At 38.2% G+C, this 16,340-nt stretch overlaps 2 protein-coding genes across 3 annotated transcripts in view; both read left to right on the top strand.

Annotated features, from left to right (window-relative positions):
- Positions 1-16,340, top strand: part of LOC134538926 (lysosome-associated membrane glycoprotein 3) — a 42,620-nt gene that overhangs the window by 10,889 nt on the left and 15,391 nt on the right. The window contains exons 2-3 of one of the 2 annotated variants that reach the window (XM_063380539.1): positions 1,808-1,944; positions 3,755-3,809. The exons of the other annotated variant lie outside the window; for it this stretch is intronic. Coding sequence (XP_063236609.1) covers positions 1,808-1,944; positions 3,755-3,809 — 192 coding nt within the window. The remainder of the gene's footprint in view (positions 1-1,807; positions 1,945-3,754; positions 3,810-16,340) is intronic. 2 annotated transcript variants of the gene reach the window in all.
- Positions 4,808-7,671, top strand: LOC134538925 (uncharacterized). The gene is made up of 2 exons (XM_063380538.1): positions 4,808-5,234; positions 6,233-7,671. The coding sequence occupies exons 1-2, from the start codon at positions 4,942-4,944 to the stop codon at positions 7,113-7,115; spliced, it is 1,176 nt and encodes a 391-aa protein (XP_063236608.1). The 5' UTR covers positions 4,808-4,941; the 3' UTR covers positions 7,116-7,671.

Genomic DNA, 16,340 nt, shown 5'->3' with positions numbered 1-16,340 from the left:
TGCTTAGCCCTAAGACTTGATCAGCACTGCTGGTGCCTACCACGATCTCCCACATACGCGAAGAAAAAAAATAGCCAGTCATGGGGACTGTCAACAGAAGTGAAAACTTAAAAATTTGTTTTTAAATGTGTAATATGACATCATTTCTACGTCAAATGTACGTAAGAAAATGATTTTGGTATTATACCAGTACGATGTCAGCATGATATCATTTATCCTTACATCATTTTTTTAGTCACAACAGATGTCATTGGTATGTAAAAATTACGTAAAAATTCATTACCTAGTTATGACTTACCAGTGATGTCAGACCTAGGTCATGTATTCGCATGGTGAAATTAACTTCACTTACTGCTACTACAGCATGTCGGTGATGCGAACTCACAAGATTTTACCCATCAAAAAAAAAAAAAGTCCAACACGCACATGATACAGTCGAGTATATACAATGTATTAGTGTATATATGCGTATACATGTACACAGGCCGCTGCGCGTCGCCAGTCTGGCGCAACACGTCACTAGCATGTCGGTGACGCGAATCCATGAAGTTTTTACCCTACCAAAAATCGCTCAACGCGGCTAAAGAATGTTTCACTTCACAAATGGGGTGAGGGGAAGGGTTCACGTATGATGGCCAATGGCTCCATCTGGATGCTCTGCTATTGTGTGCTGCCGACCTGCTCGGCTGAGGGGAAGCCTTCTTTTCACAGACGAGAGAGCCACACCCGAAGTTCATGCTTTTTTTCCATATCTTTAATGTAGCTATCCTAACCAATGTTTTAAAGTATTTATAATGTGGCTAACCTAACCTAATTGACCATTAGTATCCTTTTATCAACACTGCCATATTTATTTACAATGAACAAAAAAACCGAAGAAATTTTGCCTACCGATATTAAAATTAAACTTTGTGACACACTTGTGCTATCTCATTTTAATTACTGTGCGGGATTGTTTGTCGGCATTGACAAAACAATGAAATATAGAATTCAGAAACTGCAAAATGTCTGTTTACGGTACACCTTTAATTTAAAGAAACACGATCATATAAGTCAGAAACTTGCATCAACAAATTGGCTCAACATGGATCTCAGAAGGCAGTTTCATTTTATAACCCAACTAAAAAATATACATCTTAGAGCATCACCAAGTTTCTTGTTTTCTAAATATTCTGCGCAGATTTTTAAACACGGATACTACACCAGACATAAGAAAAATATTCAAATACCAAAACACCATAGCACCTTCTTTAAAAGATCATTTAGTTACCTGACAAGCCATCTGTGGAATGATTTACCAGACTCGCTGCGGCAGAGCACGTCCGACGCTGGTTTCAAAACGCATTACCGCGCGCTTCTTCACAAGCAACAGTCAGCTGCAACTCTGACACAATAATGGTGACTGCACACTGGAAATGTGACCTACCCAGTAAATATTATAACAGACTATCTTTACAGATGTGGCATTTTGTATTATATAGCTACGAACCCTTACATTTATGTTTTATTTTTTCCAAGTGATTTTTTGGACTAGTTTTTAGTGTGTTTTTTTTCTTTATTTATATTATTCATTAAGCTTCCTTACTTTATTGTATTCAATAGTTTGGTCCCAATGTTCAGTGTAAAAGTGTTTTATTTTTATAATGTAGTGTAATAACACGAGTAAATTGCAAACCGGCCTAGTGCTGAATTTTGTTCGTGTATAAATAAAATAAATAAATAAATAAAATGCACGATCGGGCGTTTGGCTCTCTCGTCTGTGAAAAGAAGGCTTCCCTCGGCTGGGACGGAGTGTTGTTGGCTGCAGTGTTGGCGGCCCTGGCGGCGGCGCGCGCCGACCCAGTGGCGGAGGGGGAGGAAGGGGAGGAGGGCGCAGAAGGGGAGGAGGAGGAGGCCGTGGAAGAAGTGACCCTGGACCGAGCCACATCCACCGAGCAGCCGCCTGTGAGTTGCCGCCGCGATGTGCCCACGAGGGGGGGGGGGGGGGGGAGAAACTCCAAATACCGAGACCCCGAGACCTAGTTTTTGACGCGATGACGTCTTATAAATCGACGAACGCCGGCTGCACCGTTGGCAGCTTTGATAACCTCTCATTTGGCAATGATACTTGGTGTGGTTTCATTCCATGACTTCCCTTTTCTGCAGGTGCTTCTTGCAGTCCCAATACTTACATTGTAGGTGCTTTCTCCTCTGACTTTGATACCAGTGCTGGAATTCTGAATGATAATCCGTTTGCATGGTTGAAATTTAAAATGCCAGTTTGCAGGCAACTTGGCTGTACCTGATACCGTAGGAGTAGTTGCCGTCTTGGGTTTTCCCATTACAGAAGTTTTCCAGTCGTATACTTATACATCAGTACCCATGTGATAGACAGTCCCAACACACTCAAAATTTTTGACATACTCCTGTGGACTGACAATGTTCTCTTTAGCTTTGACCTGTTTTTCAATCCTACCAAAAACTTTGTCGGGAGGAATGTATGAGTGGCCAAAAACAGGATACACACACTTAACACCCTGGGGGGCACATTTTGCCATCCAGGTACATATCATTCCAACCATTATGCAGTTCTTATTTTGTGCGTGCGAGAACCGGCCAACCACCGTGCGAGAAAAATCTTCTATCATATCAAACAGGTTAAGGCGGGCTTTTTAACTAATTGTTCGTTATTATATTCAAACAAATCATTTAAATTAAATTTGCAAAAAACTGTAAATAATATTTGAAAATTAAAAAAAAAGTATGCAATTTTTCATAAATGTTTTCTTATGATGTTATCACGTAAAATTATCGTCCGTAAACTGACTTTACAGACAACCCCCCCTTTTTTTAAGTACTTTCGGGCCCGACCGCTAGGCAGTAGCTTTCACAATATATCGCTAACGCAGCTACATTGATCGTGAGAAGTAATGCATAAGCTGTTATCAGGCAAAAAGAAAAAAAAAACAGTGAAAATTAATTCACTCTATTTTAATAGCTATATGTTTTGTGGTGTAGCATACCAGAAATTGTTTGCATCTCCTACTCATTTATATGTAACATGACTTTTGTTTTTTATTACAAAACAGCATTAAGTGTTTATCGCATAGTTGAAATCACTTTTACTAAACAATTAGCCATCAGGTAGATAAATTAACATTATTAACCTGTGTCAATAAACTACTTATATTAACCTAAAACTTTGTATTAGAACCTCTATCCCGAGTTGATTTGCAATACTCTTAATGAGTGTTGTATCTTAGTTGATTGTTGCCGCCTTGTGGTAACGTGGGAACGTTTGTTACGAAATAAAAATTTAACACTTTTCATTCGGTGACATGTTACGTGACTCAAATGGTCACAGATCTCAAAAAAATTGTACCAATAGTACCCCTGTTGTTCTGTTAAAAGTGTTTTAAAACATATTCATGTGATTTTCTGTGTTCGTAAAGGAATTATGTGACATTTGTGAAATTAATACTATTGTATACCACTTTTGAAAACTTTCAAATTTGAGACAAGTTACATGACAGTCTATGAAGAAGAGAGCATCTGTTTATAGAAATGTAACGTCTAAAATTTCTAAAATCAGTGCTCTGGCTATTTGCTTTGGACGTAAGAAGTGAATCAACTAATAAAACAAGTTACTGGATATTGTAGTTTTGGGTTTATAGTGGTTTAAGTATTTTTTCCTGTTTTAATGTTTTTAATGAATGCCACGTTCAGTACTTTTAAAGTGAGTACGTTTCTTATAAATATTAATTTCATATTTCAGACTACCGTCCTTCCAGAAGAGCAAAAAACAGCATCCACGACGCCAGAGATCACAAGTAAGACTACTTGAGACGTTGGACTGTCAAAGAGTGTCATAGGTTAAGATAATTCATCCCGGTTTATGTGATAATATTATATATTTAAACACTAGGAGGGTTACACTCCATTAAAATAAAAATCCCGCTACCTCTCACCATCCAACTAGTCCTCATCTCATGAATGCATTTACCAGTTAATTTATGCTATATTATTTTGACACGTAAGATAAGAAACTCTTTTTTTTTGAAATGTTAAAAACTAAATGTATCTTTCAATTACGTATTTCAGCATGTGCAAAATTATGAGGTCGATCATCGAAAATACTTTCTAAACTTTAAAAATTCCATCGGTGTTTACTGGTGACGTACAAAATTTTTCCTTGCTCATTACTTAAATTTTGACTGTAGTGCTAAAAATGTTCAGTTGTATCTCCTTTAACTACCAGGAGTTAAAGAAAACTTCACGTAACCTATGTGCATAAGTCCCCCATTTCTAACTAAGGCGATGGACTGAGGTATAAAATTTTTGAAAATAAGTTGTTTAAGAAATTACTGCAAAAACTGTTAAGAAAAATTCAATTGATTAAAGTTTCTCTGTAGTTTCCTTCACTTTGCACTACATTCAAACCATTATTTTTCTTGCAGTTATACACCATAAGATTTGTGAGGCTTTCTACCATAGTTTAATTAACAATCAATCATCGTGTAACGTATTTCATATACTTTTCACTTTTCCTCTTTTGTTCCGTTTTCGTGTAACTTACAACGAAACTTTTCTTTACTTCCTCTTACCTTGAGTTAGGTGACGAAAATTTTAACAGCTCAAAAAAAAAAAAAAAAAAAACTTTCATGTCTTTGCACTAGGATGGCTTCTCACCCCTACGTGTAACTTATATAAAAGAAATTTATAGATATTTGCACCCCATTTCCTCGATGAGGTAGTAGGGGTGCTGATTTCAGCCCTTAAAGGCTCAGTCAAACAGAAGGCGGACTGTCCGCGCGGGCGGAACGACCGCAGTCCGCCGCGGACTAGGGAAGCCAGACAGAATGCGGACAAGTCGAGGCGAACCAGTGTGAAAACAGTTGCAGTGAAACAGTGTGATATTCAATTCTCTGTCTGGAATTCGTGTTTTCTTGTTGTCATTTCAAGATGTCCAGCAGTTCATCTGACGAAGAAGAGTTACTTCTTATGTTCGCTTTGAGTAAAGCAAAAAGAAAAAGAAAATGGGTGCATGAAATAAATGAAACAAGAGAGGTGTTCGGCGAGTTTCACCGATTATGCTGTGAGTTGAGTTCATTCGAAGACCGATTTTTCACATATTTTCGAATGTCTCAAGAACAATTTGACAAATTGCATACCCTCCTTGAACATAAAATATCAAAAGTGGCCACTAACTGGAGGAAACCCATTGGGACGAAGGAAAGACTAGCTATCTGTTTAAGGTAAGTAATACAATTACTTATTTAAAAATAATTTTTCTCTTTAGTTTAATTATTTGTACAATAACTTTACACTACATTTTTTTACATAACACAATACAATATCCGTAGACAGCAGATTTTGAAATTTACCTTTACATGCATTTACATAATTTTACATGTGTCCTTGGAATGTTTCGTACCATTCTTTTGCCGAATCGCCAGAGGTTGCATGGATTCCAACAAACGGTGGCTTGTTGGTATAGTTCAGATCGGTGTAATCCACTACCCCGGAGGAGGTAGCAGTACAGTTCGGTGGCCACGATGAACTACTTGAATTTAAAGGGGAGGATGGGTGTGAAGTTTCCAGTTCGCGAAGTTCAGCCCGGCCAAACATTTGAGCCATCTCCATTTTTATAACTGCTTGTGTTCTAGGTGAAAACCTTTTAAATGTCTCCGCATAACTTAAGAACAAGTGGTCAATACGGTCGAGGTTGTTCCTAGGTTTGTTGTCCTTTTTGTTATTTAGATACTTTATAATCGCATGAACATCTGTGCTAACGTCCTTTGGTTTGGATTTTTTCTGGGGCGGTGGAATTTGGGAATCATCTGTCGCACAGCTACCCTCGTTGCTAGCTTCTTCTATCGGATCGTCTGTTTCACCCGTCTGTGGTATATTTGACGCGGTTACCCGTGGAGAAACTGTATCTTGAAGGAATTCCAAGTTTGCCGCCCAGGGCCAATTTTTAAACTTCTTTGCCGAACATGTAGCTCCCTTCAAGAACTTGAGATACTTCACATATGAATCCCTCAAATTCTTCCATTTGAGTTTAACAGCTTCACCTGTACAAAACAGTATACAAACATCATTTAAGCAGAACGATAAAATCAAAAACAAGTTTGAAACATAAGTAATAACTAAAACTCACATTAATTTTAATGTATAATAAATGTTACAATAATTAATTCTAATATATTATTCTATTTATGAAACTGTTCATGCTTCGTTTGTATTGTTTCAGGTATTTGGCTACAGGTGATTCCCATCACACTATTGCCTTTTCCTTCCGTGTTGGACGCACTACTGTTTCCAGCATAGTTAAAGAAGTGTGCGTCGAGATATGGAACGTTCTACAACCGTTGTACTTGGCTACTCCAACAGAGGAAGTTTGGAGGAAATCTGAAGTTGGCTTTAGAGAACGATGGAACTTTCCCAACTGCATCGGGAGTATAGATGGGAAACACGTGGAAATCAAATGCCCTAACAAGAGTGGATCAAGTTATTATTGTTATAAAAACTTTTTTTCGATTGTTCTCTTGTCCATAGTTGATCCTTACTACAATTTTATTGTCGTTGACATAGGTAGTTATGGTCGGCACAGTGATAGTGCCATTTTCGAGAACTCCTCTTTCTATCGCGATTTTGTTGATAACAAAACAATTCTTCCTCCAAAACCATTACCCGGGACAGAAACCCCCGTCCCTCATGTGTTTGTAGGTGATGAAGGGTTCAAGTTACAAACTTATTTGATGCGTCCGTTCCCAAGAAAGGCGGTCGTTGATAATATAGAAAAAAGAAGGTACAATAAACGACATTGCAGAGCACGACGTATCGTGGAAAATGCCTTCGGCATTTTAACTCAAAAGTGGCGTATATTTTTTAGACCTATCGAATGTAATGTTGATACAGCTGTACACGTTGTCAAAGCTGCTTGTTGTCTTCACAATTTTATTAGAGCTAACACAGAAAATGTCACAACTGATGAGCTAGAATTAACAGACGATATAACAAATCAACCCACCAATGCTTTCTCAGCCACTACTCCATTGAAAGAACGATCTAGTGATGCTGCCCATGCTGTACGAAACCATTTCGTTAATTACTTCAACTATTTAAGTTCGTGAATCATGATGTAAAAATTGTAAAAAACTTGTAAAATATTATTACATATTTATATTACTGTTGCATTGTATGATTAAGCTCTTTGTAATGTTTCGTGTTAATTTGTAAAGTATAAATAAATATGTATACATAGAAGATATCACATTAATGAATACATAAAATACAAATATGAATAAAAATAAAATAATATACAAACAATATAATATGAATATAGTGAATACATATAAAAACAAATTATCTTACTACTTTCATGTAGTTTATCCGCGATATCCTTCCATGCTTCTGCTTTCTTCACTACATCTTTGTAGTCAGGATGACGAACATCATACAAATAAACACACTCCCGCACAAGATCTATTAATTTTTCCGTCTCGTCAGCCATTGCTGTCCGCGCGAACTTTGTAGAAAATGACAACTGCTCCTCTGTCCGCTGCGGACTAGACTGGTCCGCTGCGGCAGACCGCCTTCTGTTTAACCAGGATGATGCAATCTAAGGTTACACTGTGTCCGTGGCGGACGGGCGGCCAGGTCCGCGCGGACAGTCCGCCTCCTGTTTGACTGAGCCTTAAGAGGGCGATAAAGGGCTTCATTTAGAGCTGTTTTAGTGGTCAATGCGACGATAAGTAGAGGTCAAATCAGTTAATGCAGATGAATGAGATTTTTACACATCATTGAGGAAAGGTATAATGACTGATCCCAGTTGTCAGAATGCGGTTAATATTGTTATTAATAAGCAAAATTAATTAGTAAAAATGTTTATATTGGCGCAAATTTGACAACTTGCAGAAAATAAAGTAATCAGAATAACAAAAACGTAAAAACTGAACGATTTACATGTAACATTATTTAATAGTATATGATTTTTGGAAATAATTATCTTTATACAATTGCGAATTACTTGTACATGCGTAAGTCACTGCACATTCATGTTTGAGCCGAAAATTTGCCACTTCACTGTTTGGAGATAGGACACTTTTATTCCATCCCTTCAGCAAGACCCGAGCGCTGCAGATAATCTTCGCCATTAGAGTGATCGGGTTCTGGCTGTTATCTGCGCCTTGTTGACGAATGTGTGGAAGGGGTGTAGAGGAAGGTCTGTTTTTCGATAACACATGTCTTGTCGGGTTACTTTGCATTTCTCTTGTCATTGCATTCGCGTCCACCTCATTTACATTATTCGTAGAGTATTCTTTGCACATATATATTTTATAGTACCGTTTATTTACAGATATTTAACTGGATTGTGGATATACAATTAATAATTTTTAGTTGCTTTTAGGTTACTTGACATACATATTATTTTCAACCAAATAATAATAGTTGTATAAAAATTAAATTAAATAAATATACCGTGGGATATTACTTTGCAAGGCATTTATTGGGGGATAAGTTTTACTGATTTTGCAGTTCCAACACAATAAGCACAGCACAAAATACGAATAATTACACAAAACTGTAAAGCTGATTTGTAAACAAAATACATGTTACAATAGTTTACCTCGCGGTTACATACAAATTGATAATATACATAAAAATATTACAAGTTTTCAAAGCTATCATGTTGTTTCATTACGTAGCATATAAAAGTATCTCTTGTTTGTATCCCATTTAACACTAAAATGTATTTTATATATAATGTATCACATATATAACACATGTATATTTCATGAATAGTAGTTACTGAAGTAAAAAGGTTTTTCCTTTATTACAAAATAAAATACACAATATAAACTATTCATAACGTAATTTCTTCTTGCTTTTAGCATTCTCAGATGTAGTTTCTGCAATTGGCGTACTTTCTTCAGTCTTTGTGCTTTCCTTTAACCTTAAATCAAGGTAAAAAACACATGTTTTTTATTAATAACACTGCCTGAAGCTATACACTGAAAACGACCCATGAATACTATAAATAATTTGTGTACTTACTTATTTTTCTCTCTCCAATTTGCTAGATTTTTACCTCTATTCCGTTTTCTTCGCACAGACAAATGTAATTTACCACGAGCATTAGCTTTTACAAAACGTGCGTTTATTTTCGCCATTTATAAATGAACATCCATTCATATATCCCGAGCTAACACAGCGACAGCAAGGAAAACTAAATCCGACTGCCTCGCAGTGCCACCCCACCCCTGAGAAGTGTCGCCTATCGCGAGGGACTCAGAGCAATATCGGTCTAACGAACAATATCAGGCGCACACGTTACGCTTCAAGCAGCTGGAATTTCTAGTAGCTATTTATCCCACTCTTAAATTGTGAATGAGCCTGCCAAAATGGCGGTGCTTCTTTTTTTATATCATTCACATGGAGAACCACACTTCGTTTCCAAGCAGATTTTGAGCAGAAGTATATTTAAAATTGGAACACTCTCAAATGCACTTTACTTATTTTAATTACTGCTGAGGACAAGAGCAATCCTGCATTAGCGTCGTGGATTCAATTTGAATATTATTGGGTATTATTTCCAAGATCAAAAGTAGTATAGCATAGTATTTCCGAGGACAGGCTTTAAGGCTGTGGTGCCGGTGCCGGTGTCCGCCATCTTGGATTCTGACGTCACTGCGGCCATCTTGGATGGTTGTGACCTTGACCTTTGACCTTGACCTTGAATTTGATCCTCAAAATCCGCCAAAATTGGGCAAAATTTGCCCAAAATTCCTCAAAAATCGCCAAAATTTCCATTTCTGTGGAAAAAAGTTCCGCCAAAAAATTTCAAAAAATTCCACAAATTAAAAATTTCTCTTTTTCGAGGGAAAAATTTCCCGTTTCGAGGGAAAAATTCCCGTTTTTAGTCCTTAAAAATCCCAGCGGCTGAAAATTCCTAAAACTGGCTTAAGCATCCTTAACTCAAGCCTCAGTTAAGCCATTTCTAGGAATAAGGATACCATGACCGCCATATTGGATTATGCCGCCACCGTTGCAATTTTAGTTACGGTCGCCATCTTTAAAATCTTCATTTACTATCCGATTTTAATGAATTTTTTTTTAAAAATTATAAAAAAATTCAAATAATAAAATTTTAATAAAAAATATTTAAAAAGCATACATTAACGACACGGAGCTCGGAGTCAGCGGTTCGAACCCGGTGGGTGCAAAAAAAAATTAAAAATGATGACAGATCCTTCCCCCTAGGTGGCTGCTGGCAGACTGACCCCCACCACTTTTACCAATGCACATATACCATCAGGTAGTATGACGTCATGTCCGCCATCTTGTCTTCGATGCTGGAAGCCAACATCATTGTATCGTCGGCTAGAGTGCGCTGACACCATGCTAGTTTAATTCTTACCCACTAGAGTGCAGTAATCATTTATTACTGTGACACCCGCCATCTTGTCATTTGGCCGCCATCTTGAAAATCCATAATTATTTAGCTAGAAATTCGGGAAAAGTTCCAAAATTCATTAAATAAATCACTCATTAATTTACATATTGATTCGATCGATTCCCGTCCTCGGTTCGATACCCGATCGTTGCAATAATGTTTAATCTTATGTAAAAAAAATAATTTAAATAAACCATGTTCAACATTCGTAAAGAGACTCTAAATCCTCTACGACCACCATCCTATCAGACATCAAGACCACCATATTGGAAATGTGTAATTTTAATGCTAGAGATCCGGGAAAAAGTTCAGAAATCATTAAATAAATTTCCGATCAATATACTGATTAATTAGATCGACTAAGGTCCTTGGTACGATCTAGGATGATGCAAAAAAATTAAATATAACATCAATTTAACATAAAAGTAACAGGTTCGAGAAATTAAACACCGCAAGTTCTTCTACAAACATAATATTTATTACATAATTTCTATTCTACTACAGGATCACTTACGAAAGCCAGCAATCTTATAATCATTTAGTTCCGCAGCGGTGTGAAATGACTAATTCTTAGCTCCAATCGGTTTATACTAGACAGAGTCCAACCAGAACCTTTACAGACATAGTCCACCTCTTCTTGACAGAGTTTCTGGATACCGTTTTTAACAGTTTGCTTCACATCGTTAGAACTGTAAATTACTGCAGCCGATGTCTTGAATGCACACTTCTTTACTTTGTCATCGAACGGATATGGCTTTCCATATATACAGTCCAACCACAAGTTATATTTCAAAGGTCCGTTTGTTGCTACATCATCAGTAAGCTGATTGATTATCTTCTGTCTGATATCGTCAAGAAAATTACAACTGTCCTTCGACTCACCGAACGTATTTAGATAATAGTAGTCTTTCAACGTTCCACGAAATGCAGACTGCGTCAAGTAGAAGCCATTTCGTTCACTTGTAATGCTCCGAACACAGTCTTAGGTTTAGTTCCATGTTCAGACGTCATAACAATCGGTTGCTGGGCATCTGTTTTTTTGGTTGTACACTTTCGTGTCTCCAATCTAAAGCGAGGAGTCGAAATGTCGGCAGGTAGTTCAGCAGTAGGAGCACAGACTCCACCTTTACATTTTTTCGCATGATGTCGCAAACTATCGATTCGAGTAAACCATTCATGACAATCATCACATCGAAACTTTATACGAGAAGGATTCTTTTTGCATTTGCCCCGCTCATGTCTTCGTGCATCATGGAAAAATGCGAACGACGTATCACAGTAGCTGCAAGGATACCGTGCTGATGTAGACGAACCTTTCAGACCCGATCCAGATATGGACGTTGCAACAGTAGTACCATTTCCAGGCATACTCTTATGAACATCGATGCATCGCTGTTGCACCGAAACCTTTACTTTCTGCCGCACAGCAGGACCTTTACATGCCTTCATGTGCGTTTTCATATTATCTTTTCTGGCAAACTGTTTATGACATTTCTCACAAACAAACATTTTACGATATAGGTTCTTGGCACATTCGCTCCTCTCGTGTCGCCGAGCATTGCTGTTGTTTGAGAAAATCTTGTCGCAGTAACAGCACCGATGTTCGTTAGTTGTTGTCGATTCGGCATCCATTGAAGTCTCCATTGATGGCGAACCAGCGTTCGCCGAGTTTCCCTGTGCAGCCAGCACTAGAGGCATTAAAGTCTCTTCTGCTGGCGGTACCACGTCTGTTGAAGTCTCCTCCAGTGTTGACATCGACGTTGCCAACGGGATCTGCTCCACCATCGTCGACGCTGACGTCAAGGTTACCGCAGTCGATGGTACAACCTCCATCGAGTTCGTCGTTAAAGTCGATAAAGATGCCATCGAGTTCGCAAGAACAGGTAATTACGTGATTAATGCAACAGAAGAAACAAACTAGGTGATCCTTACACCGACGACGTCAGTAACAAACTAAGCGTCCTGCTGTCTAGGACTCGCTTATATACATGCACCGTATGGAATTATACGATAGTCAAATCAAGATCAATTTACTAAAATACTAGAGTCAAAACAACATTAAAAAATAGAAGCACCATCAACAAAAAAGGAAGCACATTTGGAAGCACCTTCAAAAAAGGAAAAACAAAAGGAAGCACCGACAACGAAAAGGAAGCACCATCAACGAAAAGGAAGCACATTTGGAAGCACCGACAACGAAAAGGCAGCACCGGCATCGAAAAGGAAGCACATTTGGAAGCACCGACAACGAAAAGGCAGCACCGGCATCGAAAAGGAAGCACATTTGGAAGCACCGACAACGAAAAGACAGCACCGGCATCGAAAAGGCAGCACATTTAGAAGCACCGACAACGAAAAGGCAGCACATTTGGAAGCACCGACAAAGAAAAGGCAGCAACGCCAACGAAAAGGCAGCACATTTGAAAGCACCGACAAAGAAAAGGCAGCACCGCCAACGAAAAGGAAGCACATTCGGAAGCACCGACAAAGAAAAGGCAGCACCGCCAACGAAAAGGAAGCACATTCGGAAGCACCGACAAAGAAAAGGCAGCACCGGCATCGAAAAGGAAGCACATTTGGAAGCACCGACAACGAAAAGGCCGCACATTTGGAAGTACCGACAACGAAAAGGCAGCACATTTGGAAGCACCGACAACGAAAAGGCAGCACCGGCATCGAAAAGGAAGCACATTTGGAAGCACCGACAACGAAAAGGCAGCAACGACAACGAAAAGGAAGCACATTTGGAAGCACCGACAACGAAAAGGCAGCACATTTGGAAGCACCGACAACGAAAAGGCAGCACATTTGGAAGTACCGACAACGAAAAGGCAGCACATTTGGAAGCACCGACAACGTAAAGGCAGCACATTTGGAAGCACCGACAACGTAAAGGCAGCACATTTGGAAGCACCGACAACGTAAAGGCAGCACATTTGGAAGCACCGACAACGAAAAGGCAGCACATTTGGAAGCACCGACAACGAAAAGGCAGCACATTTGGAAGCACCGACAACGAAAAGGCAGCACATTTGGAAGCACCGTCAACGTAAAGGCAACACATTTGGAAGCACCGACAACGAAAAGGCAGCACATTTGGAAGCACCGACAACGAAAAGGCAGCACATTTGGAAGCACCGACAACGAAAAGGCAGCACATTTGGAAGCACCGCCAACGAAAAGGCAGCACATTTTGGATGCATCATCGAATAAGGAAGCACATTTGGAAGCTCAATCAACTAAAAAAAAGGCAAAAAGGAAGCACAAGTTACGAGATCTAAGTCTTAGTAAGAAATCATAATACAAGAAATAAAAACATTACATTCTTATAATTTAAATTATTTATTTTATTGCTTTACATTATACAAATGCAAGTAAAACAAGTTATAATTGTATGTAGCCAGCATTCCTCAGTTCCTTGAGTATGAAGGATATTTCTTTGATGCACGAATAGTTTCCTGCACAAAGCGAACCATGTAGAAGTCTTAGCCGGTCAACCAATATGTTTGGATCTTTCCATGATGTGTAATCATTCTCTTCTACAACCATCTTCCTTGCACCTTTATAATAAATATTATGATCTCTGATGTCTTCCGTTTTACCACCAACCGCAGGGTAAGTTTCATGTTTGAGACGGTGATCATCACAAGCTTGATCAGATTTATTTAATATATCACGTCGTTTCCATCGTTTCGGTCTCAGGACACCGCCACATTCTTCGATCTTGGCAGCTTTAGGTGCTTCATCATAGTCTATGTCTTTGTCAACAGCCTCAGAGTCACTGTTACAATCAACATCGAATTATTACGGTAAATTGGGTGAAGACGATTCCTTCTACGGTGTATACCGTACATGCGCATATTTTTTTGACTTGACAACGTCTAATAAATCGATGAACGCCGGATGCACGCACGAAAAAGTGTCCCGTAACGCACATTGTCCCGTTACGCTGTGTCCCGTTACGCTCATTGTACGCTTGCGCCGCATCTATCTCTCTTCCACTCGATTGGAACAACCATCGATTTGACTTTTTCGAGGCACATTAAACTTGAAACACTCCCATTCGTTTCCTACTTTTCCTATCATCGTCCTATCCTTAACAGAATCACACAGATTGGAAGAAGTTAAATAGCAAACACGTATAAAAGTTATAGTTAAAATAATCTCTTCGTTAAAAGTAATAAACATATTTTAATTAATGAGTGCAAATAAAAGCAAATTTTTCAATTAAATTGTAGATTTCATTTCACTCCTTCTTTGTATCCATACAAAATAGTGATAATTCAATAAAAAAGATTCAATATTATTCATAAAAGTATGCAATCATTTCATCAATGTTTTGTTATGACGTTGTCACGTTAAACTATCGTCCATAAACCGACTTTACAGACAACCAATTTTTTTTCCTTTCAGAAAATGTATTTTATGCGCGGCGAGTCTTGTGACGAGGGATACATTGTAGGGCTGCGCTCCGACGTGGCTTCGGCTACACTGTTAAAAAAAATTCACCTTAAATTTACGAAGAACACTGGTTAGAAAATTTTCTGGGATCTTCCTGAATTTACGGCTATCTTCGTCAGTTTACTACTTACTTTTAACGTGATTTAAAAATGATAATCTTGGCATATCAAGAAAAGATTAAAAAAAAAACAACTAGTTAAGTCGACAGTATGGACTGTTTTCTTTTGTCCACTTTTGTACTTGGCTAGGTGTCACTACCCCCCCCCCCCCTTTTCAAATAAAAATAAAAATGGGGTGTCGCTGTGTCATGAACACGGCCGTGTGTTGTACGGTAATGCGTGTACGTAACAGGTAATATTTTCTATACAAAATATAAAATACGCTATTTTATGAATGTTATAATCATGTTTACTTTATTTTAACCCCATATATATTCACTGTAACTATTTTACACTAATGCTTTACACATGCAATCGATAGGTTTTGACGAGAGCTGACGATTGAAACCCAAACGAATGCCGTAGCTTCTCCGAGTCAAAAGTTACACTAAATGGAAATCTCGAAACGCAGCAAAATGACCTCAAAATAGCGGCGTTCCGCCCTCCACCGCGCGCGATTCATCACAGTCCTCACTTAGCGTAACGAATTCTTTGATCCTTTAGCTATCCAGTGGTGTAATTAAATTCTGGATGGAGATGATAGATATGTAGCTGCAACACCAAACTGTATCCTCCAGATTTTGTTATCATTCGTTTTTTGACGTGACAACGTCTAATAAATTGATGAACGCCGGCTGCACGCATGAAAAAGTGTCCCGTTGCGCACATTGTCCCGTTTCGCTGTGTCCCGTTACGCTCATTTTTATATTGCTCTTTGCTAACCTGAACCTCCTATCATTGCGACCGAGTCCGTGGCGTAATTCTGTTTTCATGCATTTCAATGTAACATTTTCATTGCTATTTGCTAACCCGTTCCTCCTATCATTGCTGCAGAGTCCGTGGCGCAAATATATTATTTTTGACTGCATCTTGGTGTTGGGTAAGCTATTTTCCTTCACATCATCCTTGAAACACTCCCATTAGTTTCCTACTTTTCCTATCATCGTCCTATCCTTAACAGAATAACACAGATTGGAAGAAGTTAAATATCAAACATGTACCTATAAAAGTTATAGTTAAAATAATCTCTTCGTTAAAGTAATAAACATATTTGAATTAATGAGTGCAAATAAAAGTAAATTTATCAATTAAATTCTAGATTTCTTTATATCCATACAAAATAGTGATAATTCAATAAAAATGATTCAATTTTATTCATAAAAGTATGCAATCATTTCATCAATGTTTTGTTATGACGTTGTCACGTTAAACGATCGTCCATAAACCGACTTTACAGACAACCAATTTTTTTTTAATTGCCTCCCACTATGGAAACAATTTTA

The sequence above is a fragment of the Bacillus rossius genome, chromosome 14 (assembly GCF_032445375.1).
Source record: "Bacillus rossius redtenbacheri isolate Brsri chromosome 14, Brsri_v3, whole genome shotgun sequence".
NCBI classification, from domain to species: Eukaryota; Metazoa; Arthropoda; class Insecta; order Phasmatodea; family Bacillidae; genus Bacillus; species Bacillus rossius.
This window is presented reverse-complemented; position numbering and strand designations above follow the sequence as displayed.